Raw genomic sequence first — 19,718 nt, forward strand, 5'->3', positions numbered from 1 at the left:
TTATCACAGAGATAATTCCTCACCCCAGTTGGTTACTTTGTTCATGTCAACAGAAATTATTAAGTATTTTGTTTTTATTTAGAGGGTATAATTTGTAGTTTACTATTTTTCTAAGAAGTAGGGAAACCCATAGAGCTTCTTCTATAATGAATAAGTGCTTTCCTGTGTATTTACCATGCATATAATGCATTGTCTTTCTGTGATACTGTACTTCTAGGGCGAGCAAGGCATGACGGGAGAGCCAGGAGAACCTGGGTATCCTGGAGACAAGGTATCTTTATACCACTCACTTGTTAAAAATGAAGAACCAAAAACATTGATTCAAAGAAAAGGAGTACTTATTACTTCAGCCATGCAATTTTAAGGATATGATATCTATCTGATTTTTAATTCTAATATATACCCATCAATATGTTTAGAAGTATACAAGTAGAAAGCTTTCTTTAATATAATATTTCTCTCCTAATTTCTTCTCCTAGGGCACCATCGGGTCACCAGGACCTCCAGGGATAAGAGGAAAGTCGGGACCTTCAGTAGGTTTGCACCTTCGCTTTGTTTCCTGTGATAAGCAGAGTCTTGGTGCTTAATGGTGTTAGAAGGATCTAGGATGGGAGGTAGATACCTACCAGCCCTACGTTCTCTCCTCAGTTTTAGAGGATCTCTGGCCCACAGGTTCTCAGCATGACTCCTACCCTAGATCAACGACAGAGTCATAAAGACAGTGAAGAAAGTTTAGGTCAAAATAGACCTCTGAATGTTTAAATTGATAATGGTCTTACCTAAGTCTAATTCTTTATGAAGTGCCAGGCAGTGTTATAAGGGTTACATATCTGATTCAATAGTCACAACAATCCTATGAAGTTGGCACTGTTTATTTTATAGATGAAAGATGCTGAGACAGAGAGTTAATTAATTTGTGTGAGGTCCACAGTCAGTCAGTGGACACCTGAGCAAATCTAGGTAATGAGACATGCCACAGAACAGGCTCCCAGTCATGACACTGTGCTGGTTTAGGGCTTAATATTTTAAGGCTGTTTTAAGATGTTAAATCCCAGCATGCAGCGGGTTGATCTCTGAGTTCGAGGCCAGTCTGGTCTACAGCGTGAGTTCCAGGACAGTCAAAGCTACACAGAGAAACCCTATCTCAAATAAACAAATAAAACATTAGTGTTGCTTATAGCTATAAGTAAGTGGTTATAGAGAGAAAAGTGGATATAGAATTAAACACACAATAACATATTGAAATGGTGTTTTCTTGAGCACTTTACTGTGCCCCCTCTGATTCCAACCCTTCTCTCAGGAAGCAAGGTTACTCTTCAGAACCTCGCATAATCCATCCAGAACCTTACAAATATTTCTCAGGAATTACTTAATTCAAAGAACATTTTTTGGGGTCTGTCCAATGACATGCCAACGGATGACCTATTTTCATTTTCATTAATCTAATTAACCACGTGCTCAAAGCTCCTGCCCTGAAGTTGGATCTCAAAAGCTCTTCAGTCCCTAATAGGGCAGGAGAGTCCATCAAGAAGACAACCAATGAATCGGAGGAACCAAAACTGAGCAACAGGGACTTCCTGGTGTCTGAGGCGATGGGAAAGAAGGCTAGAGCCTTTCTTTTTCTTCCTTTCTTATATTTTGAAGGGTTTTCAAAATCCTTTGATAGAAGCCAGTTATCTAACTGAGATACTGATAAATAAACCCTGTGCTATTCTCACATGCCCTACAGTTCATATTGTCAGAACACTAGGGGCAAATTCAGGCTCACATAGCCTAATCACTGTTGAGTTACTCAACCTCTGACCCAGTTCATTTCATAGTATGCTCATAGCAGCAGAAATGAGTAACGAGACTAAGAGATAACAGCATGGGTTTAAGACCCAGCTCTGACGTTTGATCTCCTATAACCTTGGGTAGCTAATAATCACAGTAGCCAATTTCGTGTGTTTAAGATGAAAGCCAGATTATTTTAGTGCTTGTGAGTATTTTTCTAGTTTACTGAGACTTTGCTATGTGTTGCCACTATGTCCGAGGTCTAAACAAAGAGAAGAGTATTTTATATTTGACATACTAACCTAATTATTTGTTCATAAAGGAAATCACAACAAATGCTAATGGAAGTTACTTACGGTGAGGGATGAAAATTGTCTGAATGAGTTTTCCTGACTCATTGTCCATCTTTCTGTACTATCCTAATATAATAATTTAATGTCAGTGGGAATTCCATTAGCAGAGAGATGGTTGATCTTTTGTTGTTTTACCAAACTTTGAAAAATATATGCTTTGAGCTCAAGACAGTTTAGACTCTTGGTTGATTTTATCAAGGGCTAGGGATATGACTGAGCAAGTAAACTATTGGCTGTGCAACCTGAGGGCCTAAACTCAAGCTCAGCAATGGTGCATGTCTGCTGTGATGGGGGGGGGGGAGGAGAGAAAGAGGGTCCTGGGGCTCGTTTGCCAACCAGCCTAGCCCCAAGTCAGTCAGCAAGACCCAGGTCCCCATGAGGGACCTTGTCTCAAAAGATACTGTGATGATGCCTCAGAATGACACTCAAATTGATCTCTGGCCCGCGCACGCATGCACACACACACATGCACGCACGTGCATGCGCTCATGCATGTACTCACTCATGCACAGACATGCATGCCCATGCAGTCTTGCACACACATGCATACCCATATGAACACACACATAAAATATTTTAGTGAAAGAACCTTTTCTTTGGTGCCTAAACTCCTTCGTATCCTACTAATACCAAGGTATTTGACATGAAAAACTTCTCCAGTAAAGATACGAGACTCCTATTTTATGAAAAAATTTTACACAGAATCAACCTACTTCTTAAGAGAACCGCCGCCACACGTGCTCATACAAGTTTGTGCCTACCTAACAGCTTCGTCTGCTGCTGTGGCCGGAATGACTCCTGAGGGTGTCTTCCTTGGTCCTAGATTTAGTTTTCTGTCATCTTGGATTTTACTGGTTGCTATGGTTGCCTCCAAGTGGATCTGAGTTATAACATGAAAGAATATTTTCCAGATGTAGGCACGGCCTGATGGGGAAGGTGTGTGCCTTCTGGAACAGGGAGGGCTTTGTTCAGTAACTTCAGAAATCAGGGAAAGCTACCCCTCTGGAAGGGTCAGGAACTCTCCTCCCCCGAGCGAGAGAAAGCAAAGACTATTGTGTTCTTAGCAGTTTTGTGTGTGTGTGTGTGTGTGTGTGTGTGTGTGTGTGTGTGTGTGAGAGAGAGAGAGAGAGAGAGAGAGAGAGAGAGAGAGAGAGAGAGAATTCTGCTCTTTTTGTCTGCCAAGTGATTCCCCAGTATTGAACTTAGGCTACAAAGCTTGGGAGCAAGTGCTTTGGCCACTGGGCCATCTTGCTGGCCCACTGACCATTTCTGTACTAGAAATTTTCTTATTTATAGAGATTCACTTTCCACTGCTCCATTCTGTAAGCTACTTGAAAATTCTTCATAAAATGTTTTATAAAGGAAAATTGGCATCCACAGAAAGATGGTGACTTAAATTTTGTAAAACAAATAATTATTATGAAGGATTAATAAAATTGCTCCACAATTTATTTATTTATTTTTAACATTTACTTGCCAATCAAATCAAAGGCCTGAGGATAAGCTTTTTTTTTCCCTTGGGTGCTTCTAGTTTGCGTCCTATTCGGGTTTTGCCACTAGAGGGCCCCAGTGAGACCCACCCCATCACTCTAAGGGAGGTACTTGTCCCTTTTAGATTTAAGATGCCCTCATGCACTGATTCAGATGCTTTACAAGTTTCTTTCTGCCATTTGAAAATGAGCCTTTGCCCAGACTGTCTAGTTTCTAGTGTGGCAGCTGTTCTGACTCCTCCCTCTTACGTCAGATGCGTTCGCACTGAGAAGAGAGCCAGTCAAGATGCAAATAGCAGTTGCTGGGAAATGGGTCCCTGCATGATGTCTCCTGCAGCCTGATGTCATCTGAGCCTAGTTTAATAAGATGAAAAGCTTACATGGCAGCCGAGAACAAAGGCAGACAATTCGGCAGTTTTCTTATGGAAGCCAGAGTACCCCTGTATTCCTTTCTCCTGGTCTATGCTGTTACCCTTGATGTCTTCCCTGGCTGCAAGTTCAAACCACTCCCGTCAACCTTTAATTCTAGGATCAAAGTGATCTGGGAATTCAGGCAAAGCCAGGCAAGGAGCACAGACAGGAAGTGGACAGCCCATCACTATGACTTTGGTTAATGTCCATCCCTTCTGTGTGTCCTGGCTCTGCAGTGCCCAGACACTGTCTTGTTTAACCTCACAATGACTCTGAGAATGTTAGCCTTACCATTGTCCTCCCTGTCTTTTTGATGGGACAAGGGAGATTTGAAGACACCTAGCAGCTAGGATTTCAACCCAGGTGAATCACAATTATTCTATCAAGCCATTTACAGTAGCAAAGAGGAGAGAAATTTTTCAGACGTGTCCTGGGACTCTGATTATAAAAAGCAAACCCAGGGGCTGGAGAGATGGCTCAGCGGCTAAGAGCATTGCCTGCTCTTCCAAAGGTCCTGGGTTCAATTCCCAGCAACCACATGGTGGCTCACAACCATCTGTAATGGGGTCTGGTGCCCTCTTTCTGGCCTGCAGGCATACACGTAGACAAAATATTGTATACATAATAAATAAATAAATAAAATAAAAAGCAAATCCTCTTCTAGAACTCTGCATTGCTTCTTTATCAACCTGTCTCTGGAAAAACATACACATACATATATGCACACACACATGCATACATATAGACATGTATATACACATACACACATACGTACTCACTCATACATGCATGCACACACACATACGTACTCACTCATACATGCATGCACACACACATACGTACTCACTCGTACATGCATGCACACACACATACGTACTCACTCATACATGCATGCACACACACATACGTACTCATACATGCATGCACACACACATACGTACTCACTCATACATGCATGCACACACATACGTACTCACTCATACATGCATGCACACATACATACACATGCACATAAACAGACGTTCATCTACACATACATGCACACACACATGTAAGGACATGCATTCACATATACATCCATATGCGCACACATGCATATTTTCACGGCTATACTTTTCTTGCCTGAGGTACTTGACTGATGGGTTAATTTGTTAGTGTGGTTAACAGAAGCAAGTGTATATTGCACCATGGACATTATATATAAGTAAGTTTCACCATGGTGATGTGATGATTGTGCACGAAGCCTGAAGCCAGGGAAGGCAGCTGATGCTCTTGGGTGATGACAGCAAGTAACACAGGAAAAGGAATCTGAAGCCCTTCCAAATTAAGTCTCTGGAACGTCATTACAACATAATATATCAAATGCTGTTCAATTGCAAAATGCCAGTTTCCACTTTCAGTTATATTTGTTAATATTCTTATTTTGATTTTTCCTCTCCTCTTTTAGGGACAACCAGGTGACCCAGGACCCCAGGGACCATCTGGCCCTCCAGGACCAGAGGTAAATCAATGATTAAAAGATAATAAATTTGAAGCAAAAAGAATGATGAAAATTAAATTTCTTTTACAAAACACCATTTTCTGTGGGAAGCCTGAGAAAGATTCTCTCTGAAGTTTATCAGTGAAAAGCAGTTTAGACCGGGTTTGTTCCATCAGAGATCCTAAGGAACAGGAGATTAAGTATGAGTTGAAGTTCACGGGACACTTTCAAGCTTCGAATCCTTCTCACAATGACAATGAAAATTTAATCTAAATTTATGTTTCATATGTGCTTAGCCAGAAGGTACATGTGTCTAATGTTTGCCAGGCCCCTGAGCTGTGACTCTCACGGAGGGTCAGGTGTAGCTCATCTGTGCTGTATCACATGTCTCACGGTTTGGGAACACTTTGTATTCCAGGGTTTTTATTAGAGACGCAAACTCCGGACTGTCCATTTTTATTCCGATGAAATCCTACTCTTTTCTGCATAGCTGGCCAATGATGCATAGTTAAGAATTGTAAACAATTAGAGCCATAAACCCCACTGAATTAGTAGTAGGAAATGCTTCCAATTCTTGCTGAACGCATGTATAATTTGGACTTCATATCTAAAATAAGTGCAATTAGGCTTAGAGCAGACATATCAAGTTTGTTTGTATAGTCCTTAAAATGTTGAGTTTGGCTTCATGCTTGATATGGAATCTCTTTCTTGAAAGCCTCCACAGAGCAGAAACTGTGGCGGTAAAGCGTTCTTGAATCATTTCATTAATTCCAGACGTTGTGAGTGAGATAAAGCTTCTGCGTTTATACACCCCAAGTTTAACTCAGAATAACAGATGCAGCAACAATGCTGAGAATATAAGTTGACGTCTGAATAAGTAAACCAGAGAACTAACCGCTCCCTAGTGGCGGAGCCCTAGGCAGGTCCCAGGACAGGACTGGGCAATGGCTTCGCCCTCTGTGCAGACTACAGGTCTTATTCCACAGCTACTCTTCATGGGTTGGTGACTTCTTTAGTTAACTGCTACAGTCTTTCTAATTTAAAACACATTCACCGATGGCAGATCAAATACCAAACCTGACACTACACCTGGTTTTGTTGATGAGGAAGCAGTGGGGTGTGAAATGCCTCAGTGTATCGATGCTGCCCTGAGAAGGATGTTGTTTTGAGTGAGCAATTAGAGCTGGAGGTTGACAAGAGTTTGTCTCTTCAAATGAACTCAGCCTCTTTTATTCCATCAAATTTAACGGAAGCTTTTCCTGAACAAATAGGGTTTGCCTGACTCCTTTTACCCAGGATGCAGACTCTTACCGCAAGGGAATTATTTTAAATGACTACTGTTCTTAGTCCACCTGCACACTGTTGTAACTGAAGTTATTATGAGTAGCGTCTGCCTCGCAGAGGGCAGCTCTGTTTCCTGTATCGCTATTATTTTAATGATCTTGTTTTGCATAAAGCATGGCTCTGGGTGCACAAATTAAGTCTTTCTCTACTGCCTCATCATCCAAAGATGTTCATTCTTCCCATTTCTTAGAAATTTTATCATTTTTTTCTTCTGCAGTTAAAAACCACTGTCTTCACTATCTTTAACTCCATGTTGCTTTTAAAAGATACTGCCAGCCAACAGCTCTGTGCTTCTTGTGGTCTGCTGTATTTCCCAGAGGTGTTACTCGGAGTCTCTCAAGGCTTAGGACAAGGTCATTTGGAGCAATTTAGCAATGATAAATTCTAGCTCATAAGATGGGTTGCATATGTGCTGGGATACGAGGCACTGTCTTGCAGCAGATGTTTGGGTCTTTGGCTCTTACGGTTTTTCTTTCCACTCTCCTGCCTTGCTCCCTGAGCCTTAGGTGTATGGGTTGTGTTTAGAAGTATCAGTCAGTGATGGGCACCCAACGGTTTGTTGCTCTCTGCATTTGACTAGTCATGGATTTCTGTGTCGCTTTCCTCTGCTGGAGAAAGAAGCTCCGTTGATGAGGGGTGAGAGCTACACCTGTCTGTGAACACAAGCATGGGTATTCAGAATGAGGGTGGGAATTATACCCAATCAGGGTTTTTTTTAAAAGTTGATTCTTTGTGGGTTTCACACCATGCATCCCGATCCCTTTCATCTCCCTATCCCTCTGCCCTTGCAACCTCCCTGCGAAAATGAAATTTAAAACAAAGCAAAACTAGTTAACTAACATACAAAAAAAAGAAAAAGAAAAAGAAAAAATGCGTCAGTGTAGAAGCTGCAGCGTGACAGTGAGCTGGACCCTTTAGGCCATACAACTTTACATGTAAGTGTGTATTGCTGTGAGTCTTTGGTCTGGTTTGAGGCCTCTGGCTCTGCTGTACCTTGGATGCTGGGCCCTCACTGAGGCTCCTCTTGGATATTCTGTGGTTACCTTATGCCTTGGAAATCCTGCAGCCTTGAATCTGCAGGTAGGTCCGGCCCCTTCATGTTTCAGCATAAACTTTAGACTTTTAATGTAGCTGGGGATTTAAGAATTTAAAGAATATTTAGTGGCAAATCAAAGCTAAAATGGTTTTCTTTGCATAATAGATTAATTTTCTCAGCTGCAAGTTCTTAGCTGTCAAGTTTATGGTTATCCCATCAGCTTCAAACAAAGATTTCTAAGCAAGGAGATGGAATTCCAGGGCTTGTGCTTTCTGCAGTGTGTGCCATGACAACAGAGTAGTTGGTTCTGAAGGAGGAGGGGTTACAAGGAGACCAGTTAATCCTTCGAGTTGCTTGGAAGGATAAATGTGATATAGACAAGGATTAACAGTGAGGTTTATGACCTCATCTGTGAAAGGTAAGGATGATTTCGATAGAAAGGATTAACAGTGAGGTTGTATGACCTCATCTGTGAAAGGTAAGGATGATTTGGATAGAAACACAAGGAACATAATTTGAACATTTGAACCATGCAGTTTGGCTCAACTTGTGAGAGAGGGTATAGGGTTATAATACAATTTTCATATGTCTACTTAACCAGTTGAGGAAAATGTGGATCATGACTCTAAAATGGAAACTAAAAGCAGAAGAAAAAAAGGGAAGGTCAAGGTGTTGGAAATCAGATCTTGGGTTTTGCTCTGTTGGAACGGAAATATTTGTAGTACATACAGACGAATCTCATGTTTATATAAAGACCACAGTCCTGGGGTTCAGGAGAGAAGGAGGCAGGCAGTGAAAAAACACAAGAGTCAGCACCCCTAGGTTTTACATGAACCAAACTCAACAAGTGAAGTCATTGACGGGGAGCTTATGACTCAGGGTTTGAAAATAATAAACCCATTTGCCTGTGTCCCAGAAATCGGCCTGCTGTGGTTATAATACAATTAAAGGGGCTTTGCTTTGGTTTTCCTTTCCTTATGTTTGTGCTTGTCTATGTGTGTCTGGGTGAGTGTATGTGTACATATGTTTGCATGTGCCCACAGAGGTCAGAAGAGGGCAGTGGGTTCCTTGGAGCTACAGGAATTTTATAAGCTGCCCAAAGTTGGTGCTGGGATCTGAACTCTGGTCCCCATGGTTTGGGCAGCAAATGATCTCAACCACTGGGCTGTGTCTCAAGCCCTATAATCAAGTTTTAAGTTAATGATCAAAGGGCAGTAAAATAAATTTTGGTGACTAAAATGCACATTTCTGAGCAATTAACAATTTAAATGAGAAAAACCACAATATGAATTAGAAAATGTTTAAAATCGGATGAGAACAGATAACCACAACAGAACCCATAAGTAGCACAGCTAAAACTGCACACAGACAAACTTCTGTCCACAAAGCAAGGAAGATATGATGAGTTCTGAGAGCATCCACATGGGGATGGAATCCAAAGGAGGAGGACTGGAAAGAGATCAGCAGGGTTGGACTAAGTCATCAGAGCGAAGGGACTGTGTATGAGTGCAATTTCTTGGAAGCCTATGTAGGGGGTGACTGAGCCTCTTGAAGACAACGTCTGAGTCGTATTAACACTAGAATGTAAAAGGACTTCTCGCACCCCCTCAATGCAAGGCCCAGAGACCTTTGCAGAAGAGGAGGCAGAAAGATCGTAAGCGCCAGAGGAGGAGGGTCACGTGACTTTGAGGAAACAGTGTTTCCCAGCAACACAGGGGAAGATGCACACAGATGGCAGTTATGACAGAACGCACGAGACCTGCCCAAGCTCCACCTAGAGTCCCAATATAGACATGCAAAGGTAGAGATGGTCCCAATCGCTGTCAGTTCCTGATAGCTGCTGATCCAGGGACAGTCTCTGTGACCCGGGTGGCTGACCACACACCACAGCAGGTCCCAATCTCAAGACTAGCTGGGCTTGATGGGAAGAGAAGAAAAGAGAGAGAGAAATCATCTCAAAGTCACGTGGTAGGAGTGGGGGGATTGAAAGGGTGGTTAGAGGAGGAGCGGAGAGGTGAATATGCTCAAAATACATCACATGAAATTCTCAAAGACTTAATAAAAATATTTTAAAAGACTTTCTGCCCCCAAATACAGCTACTGAGTGCCATGCATTTTATTGTATGGGCTTCAGATTTGAATCTAAACACTGCTAACCAAAGCTATGAAATATGATCAGTTTTATGAGGTGCCTCTTCCACAGACAGAAAGGTACTCATTGTTCGAATAAAGCATAGCAACTCATGATATTAATGCTGTTTCCGTTTTGAGCATACCAAAGCAGAATTCACTTGCAGAGATGCTAATGTATCACTAAAACGGTGGATCTACATAGAGACTTGGGTGATGACTTTTGTTAATTACTACGTCTAATATGAACAATGAGCTGTAGCTGCCACCACTACGATGCCACTATAGGCAGAAGCCACGACAACTCAGAGAGAGGGGTAGGGGGGCAGTCAGGGAGGAAGAGAGGGAGAAGGTAAAGAGGGAAGAATGAGCCTGTTTTGTTTTGTTTTGTTTTGAGCCTGTTTTGTTTAAGATCAAAAGTTAGCAAAGGTTTAGGTGGGCAGTAGCAAGAGTGTATCTGATTCATGCTTTTTGAAAACATTCATTTTTCTAATATTTTGAGAGACAGGACTGGATGGGGTCGGGGTGTGGAGCCCCTATGAGTGCAATTGCCTGATGAAGCCAAAAGAGGGAGATGGAACTCTTGGGGTTGGAATAGAAAAGTTGTGAGCTCCCCAACACGGGTGCAGGGAATCCCCTCAAGCGCTCTGGAAGGACATCAAGAGTCCTTCATTCCTGAGCCATCTCCTCTGCCCCTGGTGTATGTTTTTAGAAGGTCACTTTGGGATGCTGGTGTACATCTGAGAAAGAGGAAAAAGAGCCCCGAGAACAGAGATGATTTAATGTCAGCACAACTGGATGGTCCAGCACTAGGACCATCAAAGGTCTAGACAAAGAACTCATTTAAGTCCAGTGGAAATTTAAGTTTTGACAATAAACCGGTGCCAACTGTAGAGCTGTGACTTTCCTTCCAACCATCCTGGACATCACCATCACATAAAGAACTTGGGGGAGAAACCGAGATGCTTAGGGCCAGCCCCCATAGTGCTGAGCTGGGTTCACCTAGGGTATCCAATGGGTGATTAACAGCAACAATAACCACATTTTATGTGGTGTATATACACAATGGAATTTTATTAAGCCATAAAATGAAATCATGACATTTGTAGGAAAATGGATGGCAATGGAAATTATTAGCTTAAGTGAACTATCCCAGACCCAGTGAGACAAATAGCACATTTTCTCTCTTCTGTAAGTCCACAATCTTTACTTCTATGTGTGTAAGTATATGGGGATAGGCCAGAGAACTAGAGCCAAGACAGTAGGAAGGAAGAAGTCTTAAGTGCGGGTGAAGTGAAAGAAGAAGAGATGAAAAGAGAGTTGTGGGATAAATTAACATGAGAGTAGGGGGAGGCTGTGGAGGGAGGCAGAGGCTAAGGGGAGTGTGGACAGATCTGCTAAAACCCAGTGTGGGTGGAAATTGTACAATGAAACTCATGATTCTGAGTGCTAATTTAGAAAGTAAAAACTGTAATGGAAATAAACACGTTTTATCTTTCTGCTCTTTATCACTGAAATCCCATTGTTTCCATGGAAGGAAAGTGTTGCCAAACCAGGAAGCCATTAGACTTTGGGGAGATTCATCATTCTCCCTTCTCTGCCTGGAAATTGTCTGCCAGGTGGTTCGGTAACCTTGTAAAGTCATTGCTACCACTCAGCGCAGCAGAGCATGGAACAGGGACAGCGCTTTACAGTGTTTATAATATGAAGTAACGAAAGAAAGCCACTAATGCTCTCTGCTATGGAAGCCCTCCAGTTACCATCCATCTGAGAGGAGCTGGACAGGCGAGGGAGAACAAACAGCCCTGGGAGGGCAGGGTGAATCTGACCTAAAGGCACAAAGTTTATAGAAGTGGGAGGCTGCGAAGGACTAAGCCAGGCCTGGGAGAAAATAAACCCCTTTGACTAGACACCTTACTTGATTCTACATTGGGAGAAGCATTCGTATTTATGTATGTATTGTTAAGATTTTAGGTTGATTTGCTATGTGTGTGCATGCAGGTGACTGCAAGTACCCTTGGATACCAACAGAAAGTGTCAGGTCCCCTGGAGCTGGGGTGACAGGTGGTTGTGAGTTGACCAAGTTGGTGCTGGAATCGAACTCATGTCTGCTTTAAGAGTAGCAAGTGCTTAGCTTTCTCCTCCTCTAAGCCTTCTCCTCAGTCCCTAGGTTTTATTATTTTAAACTCCCTTTTCAACTTTTTTTTGAAACTTTCATATCTGTATATGCTCCTCCCTTCCAAGACTTCCCACACTCCACCAAACATATCTCCCATTTGCCTCCCAACTTCTCTTTCCCCCCTCTCTGTCTCTGTCTCTCTCTCTCTCTGTCTCTGTCTCTCTCTCTCTCAGCTCTGAGTCCAGTTAGTGCTGCCCATATGCCCACTGGTGTAGAGTCATTCACTTGGACACAAGAAACCCATCACTGGGCACCTTCCCCCAATGAAGAGTGAGTCTGTCTCTCCAGCAACCATCATCTGCCATTGGCCTTCCAGCTAGAGTCGGGGTGAAGGACCCCTTCCTTGCTCAACGAGGAACTTCCTATCTCCTCCACCGTATGCAGACCCCAGCTACTGTGAGCTCATGTAACAGCCATGTCATGGCAGAGGCCAACCCTTCATAGCTCTACCCCACATAGCTATGACACAGCAACCGGAGAAACAAAGCTGATTTGAGTTAGAGCAGTGAGCTGTGCTGTTCATACAGCATTCCCCACATACAGGCTCCGTGTTGTAACGGCACAAGCTTTATGGCATGTTTTCATGGTTACACGTCCCTTTAGCTTCTTGTTTCCTATGTATACTTGAATTATTTTTCCATGTAAAGTTTAGCATCAGTCTTATCTAGCTTCATTAAAAATATCGTCATTGTTGTTATTGGCTACAGTTTATAATGATAGATTAAGAGCGCACATTGATAAAATTATCCAAGTGAGTCATCCTCTCCACGAACAATGGCTGTCTTTCATTTGCTTCAATTGGCTTTTCTGGTTTTTGAGGAATATTTACAATGTTTTCCACATGCTAGTTTTGCACAATTCTTTTTTAATTTGTTCCAACTTTATAAGTTTTTAAAATTTATTTTTAAAATCTTATCATTAATATTGTTATTAATTTTTGTCCTTTAAAATAGAGTCTCTCTGTGTAGCCCTGGCTGAACTGGTACTCACTCTGTAGACCAGGCTGGCCCCAAACTCAAAAATCTGCTTGCCTCTACCTCCAAGTGCTAGGATTAAAGGTGTGCACCACTGCCACCTGGATCCAGTTTTATATTTTCATTGCAATTTTCAGTGGAGTTTCTCGGCCTTTATATTCACTAGAAGATTTTTGCATATGCATATAAAGATCATTGATTTCCCGGTGTTATTTTAAATTTTGATACCTTAATGTTTTCTTCTGAGTTAGATTTACCCTGTTTCCCTAGAGATTTGCAGCTGTGTCTTTGTGTAATTCCTAAACCCATGTTATCTGAGTTCATCTTTCCCACTTCTCACAGTGCTGACTCAATTCTCATGATGAATCGCACCATGAGGTCACTAATACAGTGTTAGAGTTGGAAATAGAGCTTTGCCTGGCCCCTAAACTCCCTGGCAATGTAGTAATTTCTCCTGATCTAAATTCAGGGATCAGAATTAAATTACCTATATATTTGATTGCATAAAAATACTAATTCCTAACTTTTAAAATTGGGAGTGATTGTCACATTTGATGAAACATACAAGCATATTGTTGAAGACATTATATCCTTCAATGTTGTACATCTTAAGAGTTTATACAAATGTATAATGGCGCATGCCCATCATCGTAGTATTATGAATAGTGACAATGCCCTAAACCTGTAGTCTTCCTTTTTCTTGCTGAAAGTCATAACAGCTGGTTATCTCTGTATGTCTCCATCACTTGGGCAGCATGTCATAGAGTTGGGATTACAGTGGAGACCGTTTGTGGATAGGCTTCTTCCCCTTGTCATACACACTTGAGGTTATATGCCATTGTGATAAAGCTATCATTCTGTTTTCCGGAACTTGATCCTGTTTTCCTGTTGACCCACTGGATGTTCATTTTTAAAAAATATTAAAAGTTTATGTGACAAGAAAATTATACTTTTATCAGATTTAAGTTCTAGGCTATAAAAGTTTGCCATTCCTTTTTACTTATTTATATCTGCTGTATCTTTCTTTACATGCATCTGCTTGATCTGCCTCAGTGTCAAAGAGGGTCTACACCCTTAACGATTCAGCTGTCCGTGGGACCACAACCGTTTGTCCCCCTCTCCATCCTCCACTGTCAGCTTTATGCTTTCTCACCCTCAGCTGCTCTAGGCATCTTACTGGTAGTCTAACCTAAATTTTCATAACTAAAGGACACATACCAGGAGTCCCTTACCCCAATTTTCTATCTGTATTCCCTGTGTATTCCTTTCAGTTTTATTGTGTAAAAATCATCCCCTTACTTATGTTTTTCATGGTCCATGAGCCATGCTTGTAGAATGACTTTTCTTTCTGTTTGCTCATATATGGCCACAAGAAGTTTAAAGAGCCCCAGGGGCAGCCTTAAGTTTAAATTTTCCGGGAATCTGTGGTGTTTCTTCTCAAGAGAGATACTTTTGAATGCCAGGACCTGTAGGGTCTAGGATTGTGTGGCAAGAAACATGAACTACAGTGTATCACTAAGAATTACCGTAAATAGAACCACACCTTTTCCAACTTCTTGGTGTCCTTATATCCTCTTTATTTGGGACAAAGCGCCAGGTAGAGGGTTTTTAATGAATATGTCACGTGTCAGTTTTGTTAAACTTTAAAAGGCTGCTTCAGTGTCCAGTGAAGAAGGCTGCCACTAGCCTAAGGCCAGAAGATTATATCCTGGGTCCAATCTCCTACCACATGAAGAAGGCTCTGCTTCAGAGACCATGATCAGTGGAATTAGATGCTATGGGTCAGGCATTCGGCATAGAGGAGATGAAGCTCCAGATGCAGTAGAAGCAGATGGTACCCATTGTCTGTGAAGATGCTGATAGCACTTAGATGGTGAGGAACTGAGGGTAGTACACTTGTAACCAAGTGTCTAGTTGACTTCCTGGGGCAGGGGGAAGATTGCCATACTGGCAAATGTGTTTGTCTCTATTGCTGGCAGTTTGGACTAATGGCATCATCAGTAACTGTTATCTGGCTTGGCAAAGGGCAGTCCATCTTTTAGACCAATACATAGCCCATTTCTTTCTGACCTGTTTTGCTCAGATGCTACCCAATCTAGCCTGAAGGTTGCCAATAAAGAAAGGCTAGTTCATGTGAAATAGACTGGCATTGTGTGCAGTTGGTTGTTAGTTAACCTTTGACATGTACTTCCTAGTAGGCCTGAATATGTGATAAAAGACTCTTTACCCTTTGTGCATTGCCCCACATAGCCTTTCTATGACTTTAGCCATTCTTTTCCTCTCTTCTACGTCTCTTGTACCTGGATCTTTGCCCAGACGGCTCTACCATCCCACTTGAGGTCATGTCTCTTCAGGAAGAGAATGTCCTGCCAGCCTGCCCTCACACCTACCTATTAAGCAATTCTTTCCTCCCTGTCGTAACTCAGAGTATCCATAGTTGTGTTATGCACCTCCAGCTGTCCATCTTCAGCTAACACCCACCAAAACTGACCCACCCTAGATCATGCCCAGCCTTCTTTCCTGCTCTGTCTGGGTACATAAGTCCTGCTTTGCATGGCAACCTGTCTTGTCCTGTGTAAAAGTCAGGAGAGACGATCTGATACATCTCTGAGGATCAGCCTGAAAGTCTGGGAAGAATGCAAACTCTGTGTCTTTCAGGGTTTTCTTGTGCTCACTAGACCTGTTTGTATCCAATTGTAGTTATGAAATTTTCCATCTCAATTTATGACTTGGCAGTCCCCATATAATTCAGGAAATACTGGGAAGTTTTGGGTGTGGGCTCCCTTGATAGTCCAGGGTCAAGCACTCTTACTCTACCAAGACCACTGACACAAAGTTAGTTCCCAAAGGTCTTATTCTTTTCTGCTGTGGACCATGTGACTCCACTCAGCCTTCAGAAGGTAGCATGGTTCTCTTGCTGAAGACCATTGTGTGCATCTGTCTGCATCTTCCACTTCTCTGATGTTGTAGGCACTTCGACAGCAATGTGTTGACATCAGGGCTGCATAGGGCTCCCCTTGCTCTAGCAATCTTCTGAGTACTCAGTTGTAGTGATATATTATTTGTATTTTGATAAATAATCTTGTCTGAAGACCAGAGGCAAAGCTAAAGCCACTAGAGGTCAGTCAGTGGTGTCACACCTTTAATCCCAGGATTTGGGAGACAGAGTCAGGTGAATCTCTGTAAATTCAAGGTCATCCTGGGCTGAACAAAATCAATGCAGAAACAAATCCAGGTGGTGGTGGCTCACACCTTTAATCCCAGTAGTAGGGAGTCACACCTTTCATCTCAGCACTAGAGGGAGTATAAAATGGGAGCAGAGAGAGGCTTTGGACTGTTTAGTTTGTGGTCGCCCAGCCTTGGTAGAGGTAAGGCTTCTCTAGTGGCTTGGCTGCCTTGCTTTTCTGGTTTTCTGGTTGAAATCCATTGTCTATCTCTGGGTTTTTATTACTCATGCCACACTCAGTACATGGAAAAAAAGTGGTACTCCTACATATAGAATGTTTTGCTCTCAGAATCTAAACTGGCCTGTTCTTTCTTTTTTTTTTTTTTCGAGACAGGGTTTCTCTGTGGCTTTGGAGCCTATCCTGGAACTAGCTCTGTAGACCAGGCTGGTCTCGAATTCACAGAGATCCGCCTGCCTCTGCCTCCCAAGTGCTGGGATTAAAGGCGTGCGCCACCACCGCCCGGCTGGCCTGTTCTTTCTTTTGGTTACACAGTGCATATAATTGTGCTTAAGTTACCCTATAGGAGACAGTACAGTACATTTGTGGTCACTAGACTCAAAACCTTAGAGAATTGGCCATCCCTTGAAACTTACTGGAGTTTATTCTCACTATCTGGAATATTCATTCAGTATGATGTTATATGTTTAGTGGGTTGGTGTGTTGTTATGTAGCATACTCTAATAGTTCAAACCCCTTCAGGCTATATTATTATGACAGAAGTTCCTAGGAACATAGGAAAATTATAAGTGACTATAATCTAACCCACATGAATGCAAACTTTTTGTCCTTTGTTATAATTGTAAAGGAAAAGGACACATTTGCTAAATCAGTAACCACACAGCAAAGATGGGAAGTCTTAGTCATCCATTGTCCCAGTGACACTGCATCTGACCCAGCAGCTATAGCTGAGACTGTGGCAGACTCTGTCACACTGTTCTAGAGCAGCCTCCATCCCTGTATCTCTTAGAGCTCTGACGACAATGTTGATCTCCGATGTCATCTTCATCCTTACCCAACACATGGACACGCACATGTGTAGACACACACACGTGCACGCACATGCACACCCACACACCCCAAATGTATATATACACACACACACACATATATATATATATATATATGACTAAAAGGTGTGAATATGTGTGTGATTGGCTGATTCTCAAAACTCAAGACTTCTACCAGACTCATCCTTTTCACCTTCTCTTTAGATAGTCTGTTATGTTGTTCATTTCGTACAGATCTTTTAGGAACAATCACTAAAGAATCAGATGCTGAGATTAATTAAATTGTGTCCTATCGTCAAACAGCTTATATTTTAGAAATTAGTATTCAATATTCCAAACATCTCCTTGCATTGTGTTTGATATTTTATAAAATGAAAATGAAATATTGAGCCATTTCTTGAAAGACTAGGAACAGTTCAGTCCTTAGAGAAAAACTGTAGTTTTGGGAAAAAAAAAAAAAGAAAGAAAGTTTCTTTCCTGGGCCTCCTAACCTCTCGCTTCTATCTCTTGGTCATGGATTCTTAACCATCTCAAAGAACATGGTTCTTTTCCTTTGTGTAATTTGTCCTTTAGTTACAGCAGTTTTTAGTGAAGGACCAGATAAATAGGTTTCATTCCGAGCAATCAGTGATTGATAATTGAAAGCGATGTATTTCCCTCCCAAAGACATCTACAGTTCAGCCCAAAATGGGCACCTGAAACTAAGGTAAGGAAAAGTCTCTGATTATCCAATGCCCGGTACCACACATGGAGCAAGAGAGTCGGGATGATTGGAAAAACCAATACTCCTGAAGTTAATCATACCATGTGATCAGATGTCTGCTCAAGGACTGGCCAACAGATCTTGATAGTTCCTTCAGACAGGAAGCTCTGAGTCCTAGGTGCAGTTTGTGAAAGCCAAGTGTTCAGAAGCTGTCCCAAGTGTTGGTATTTGCCATCGCATTTTTGAAAACTGCCCCTGGATAGAGGTCATCTGGATAAAAATCCCCTTGAAACACTTCAAAACATAGCTGTTAACGTTTCGCTTATTTCTATGAAGTTATGAGCTTGCTGTAATAACGACATGGAAATCTGTGCATTCCTGTTCCTCATAGAGTGGTATCACAGGTATACTTTTAATGGAAACGTATCAGTGATACTCAGGAGATTTTGCAGTTTCTCTAGGCATAGGAGCGTCAGTCTTGAGCACTGATCACACACAGGCTTCTAACATGGTAGCAGGAGAGTGAGGGTGTTTGTTGATTCAGCTGTGAACTCCCCTGGGCTTTGCTCATGTCAACTATTTGAGTTTGGGATGCTGATTTTAATAAACAGGGCCAGCTGTTTATCACAAATGAGTCAAGACCACTAATGAAGGGATTGCCAGGAGGGGCCAGTTAGTGGGTCCTCTTTTTCCATCAGGGTGGTCTTCGTTTGAGACAAAGAATAGTTTGGCAAGTCTGTTCGTATCAAATAGAGGCATTCTTCTGAATATTCATTTTAACATTTCAGTAGACTCGACTAGAACAAGCCAGCACCAGCCTGTGGCTACTATGTTATGGGTTGTGTTAATGTTATGAACTCCGTTCAAGTATGTCAGTTACTTCCTTGATATCTTTTATGATTTGGATTTGATTAAGAATTTTTTCTTTAGTGGCCATTTTAAAAGTGGGCTAATAGCAGCTACAGAGGGAGCTCAGTGGCTAGGAGTGTATGCTGCTCTTGTAGAGGACTTGTGTTCAGTTTCCAGGACCGACACAGCAGCTTCCAACCAACTTCCTGTCATTCCAGTTCCAGAGGAACTGATGCTCTCTTCTGTCCTCCGCGTGCACTGCGCTCACAAGCTCATACCCACCACACACACACACATACACATACACACACACACACACATACACACACACATACACATACACACACACAACACACACATACATATACACACACAACACATACACACATACACACACATACACACACAAACACACACACACATACACACACACAACACATACACACACATATATACATACACATACATATACACACATACATACACATACACACACATACACGCACAAACACATATACATACACATACACACACACAAACACATACACACACATACACATACATATACACACATACACACATACACATACACACATACACATACACACATACACATACACACACAACACATACACACACAAACACATATACACACATACACACACAAACACACACATACATATACACACATACACACACAAACACATACACACACAAACACATACACGCATACATATACACACATACACACACATACACACA

General features: G+C 41.9%; 1 protein-coding gene across 1 annotated transcript in view; it reads left to right on the forward strand.

Annotated features, from left to right (window-relative positions):
- Positions 1-19,718, forward strand: part of Col24a1 (collagen type XXIV alpha 1 chain) — a 249,016-nt gene that overhangs the window by 66,661 nt on the left and 162,637 nt on the right. Inside the window, exons 17-19 of the mRNA XM_026783871.1 lie at positions 218-271; positions 480-533; positions 5,475-5,528. Of these exons, the coding sequence (XP_026639672.1) occupies positions 218-271; positions 480-533; positions 5,475-5,528 (162 nt within the window). The remainder of the gene's footprint in view (positions 1-217; positions 272-479; positions 534-5,474; positions 5,529-19,718) is intronic.

The sequence above is a fragment of the Microtus ochrogaster genome, chromosome 21, assembly GCF_000317375.1.
Source record: "Microtus ochrogaster isolate Prairie Vole_2 chromosome 21, MicOch1.0, whole genome shotgun sequence".
In the NCBI taxonomy this organism is placed as follows: domain Eukaryota; kingdom Metazoa; phylum Chordata; class Mammalia; order Rodentia; family Cricetidae; genus Microtus; species Microtus ochrogaster.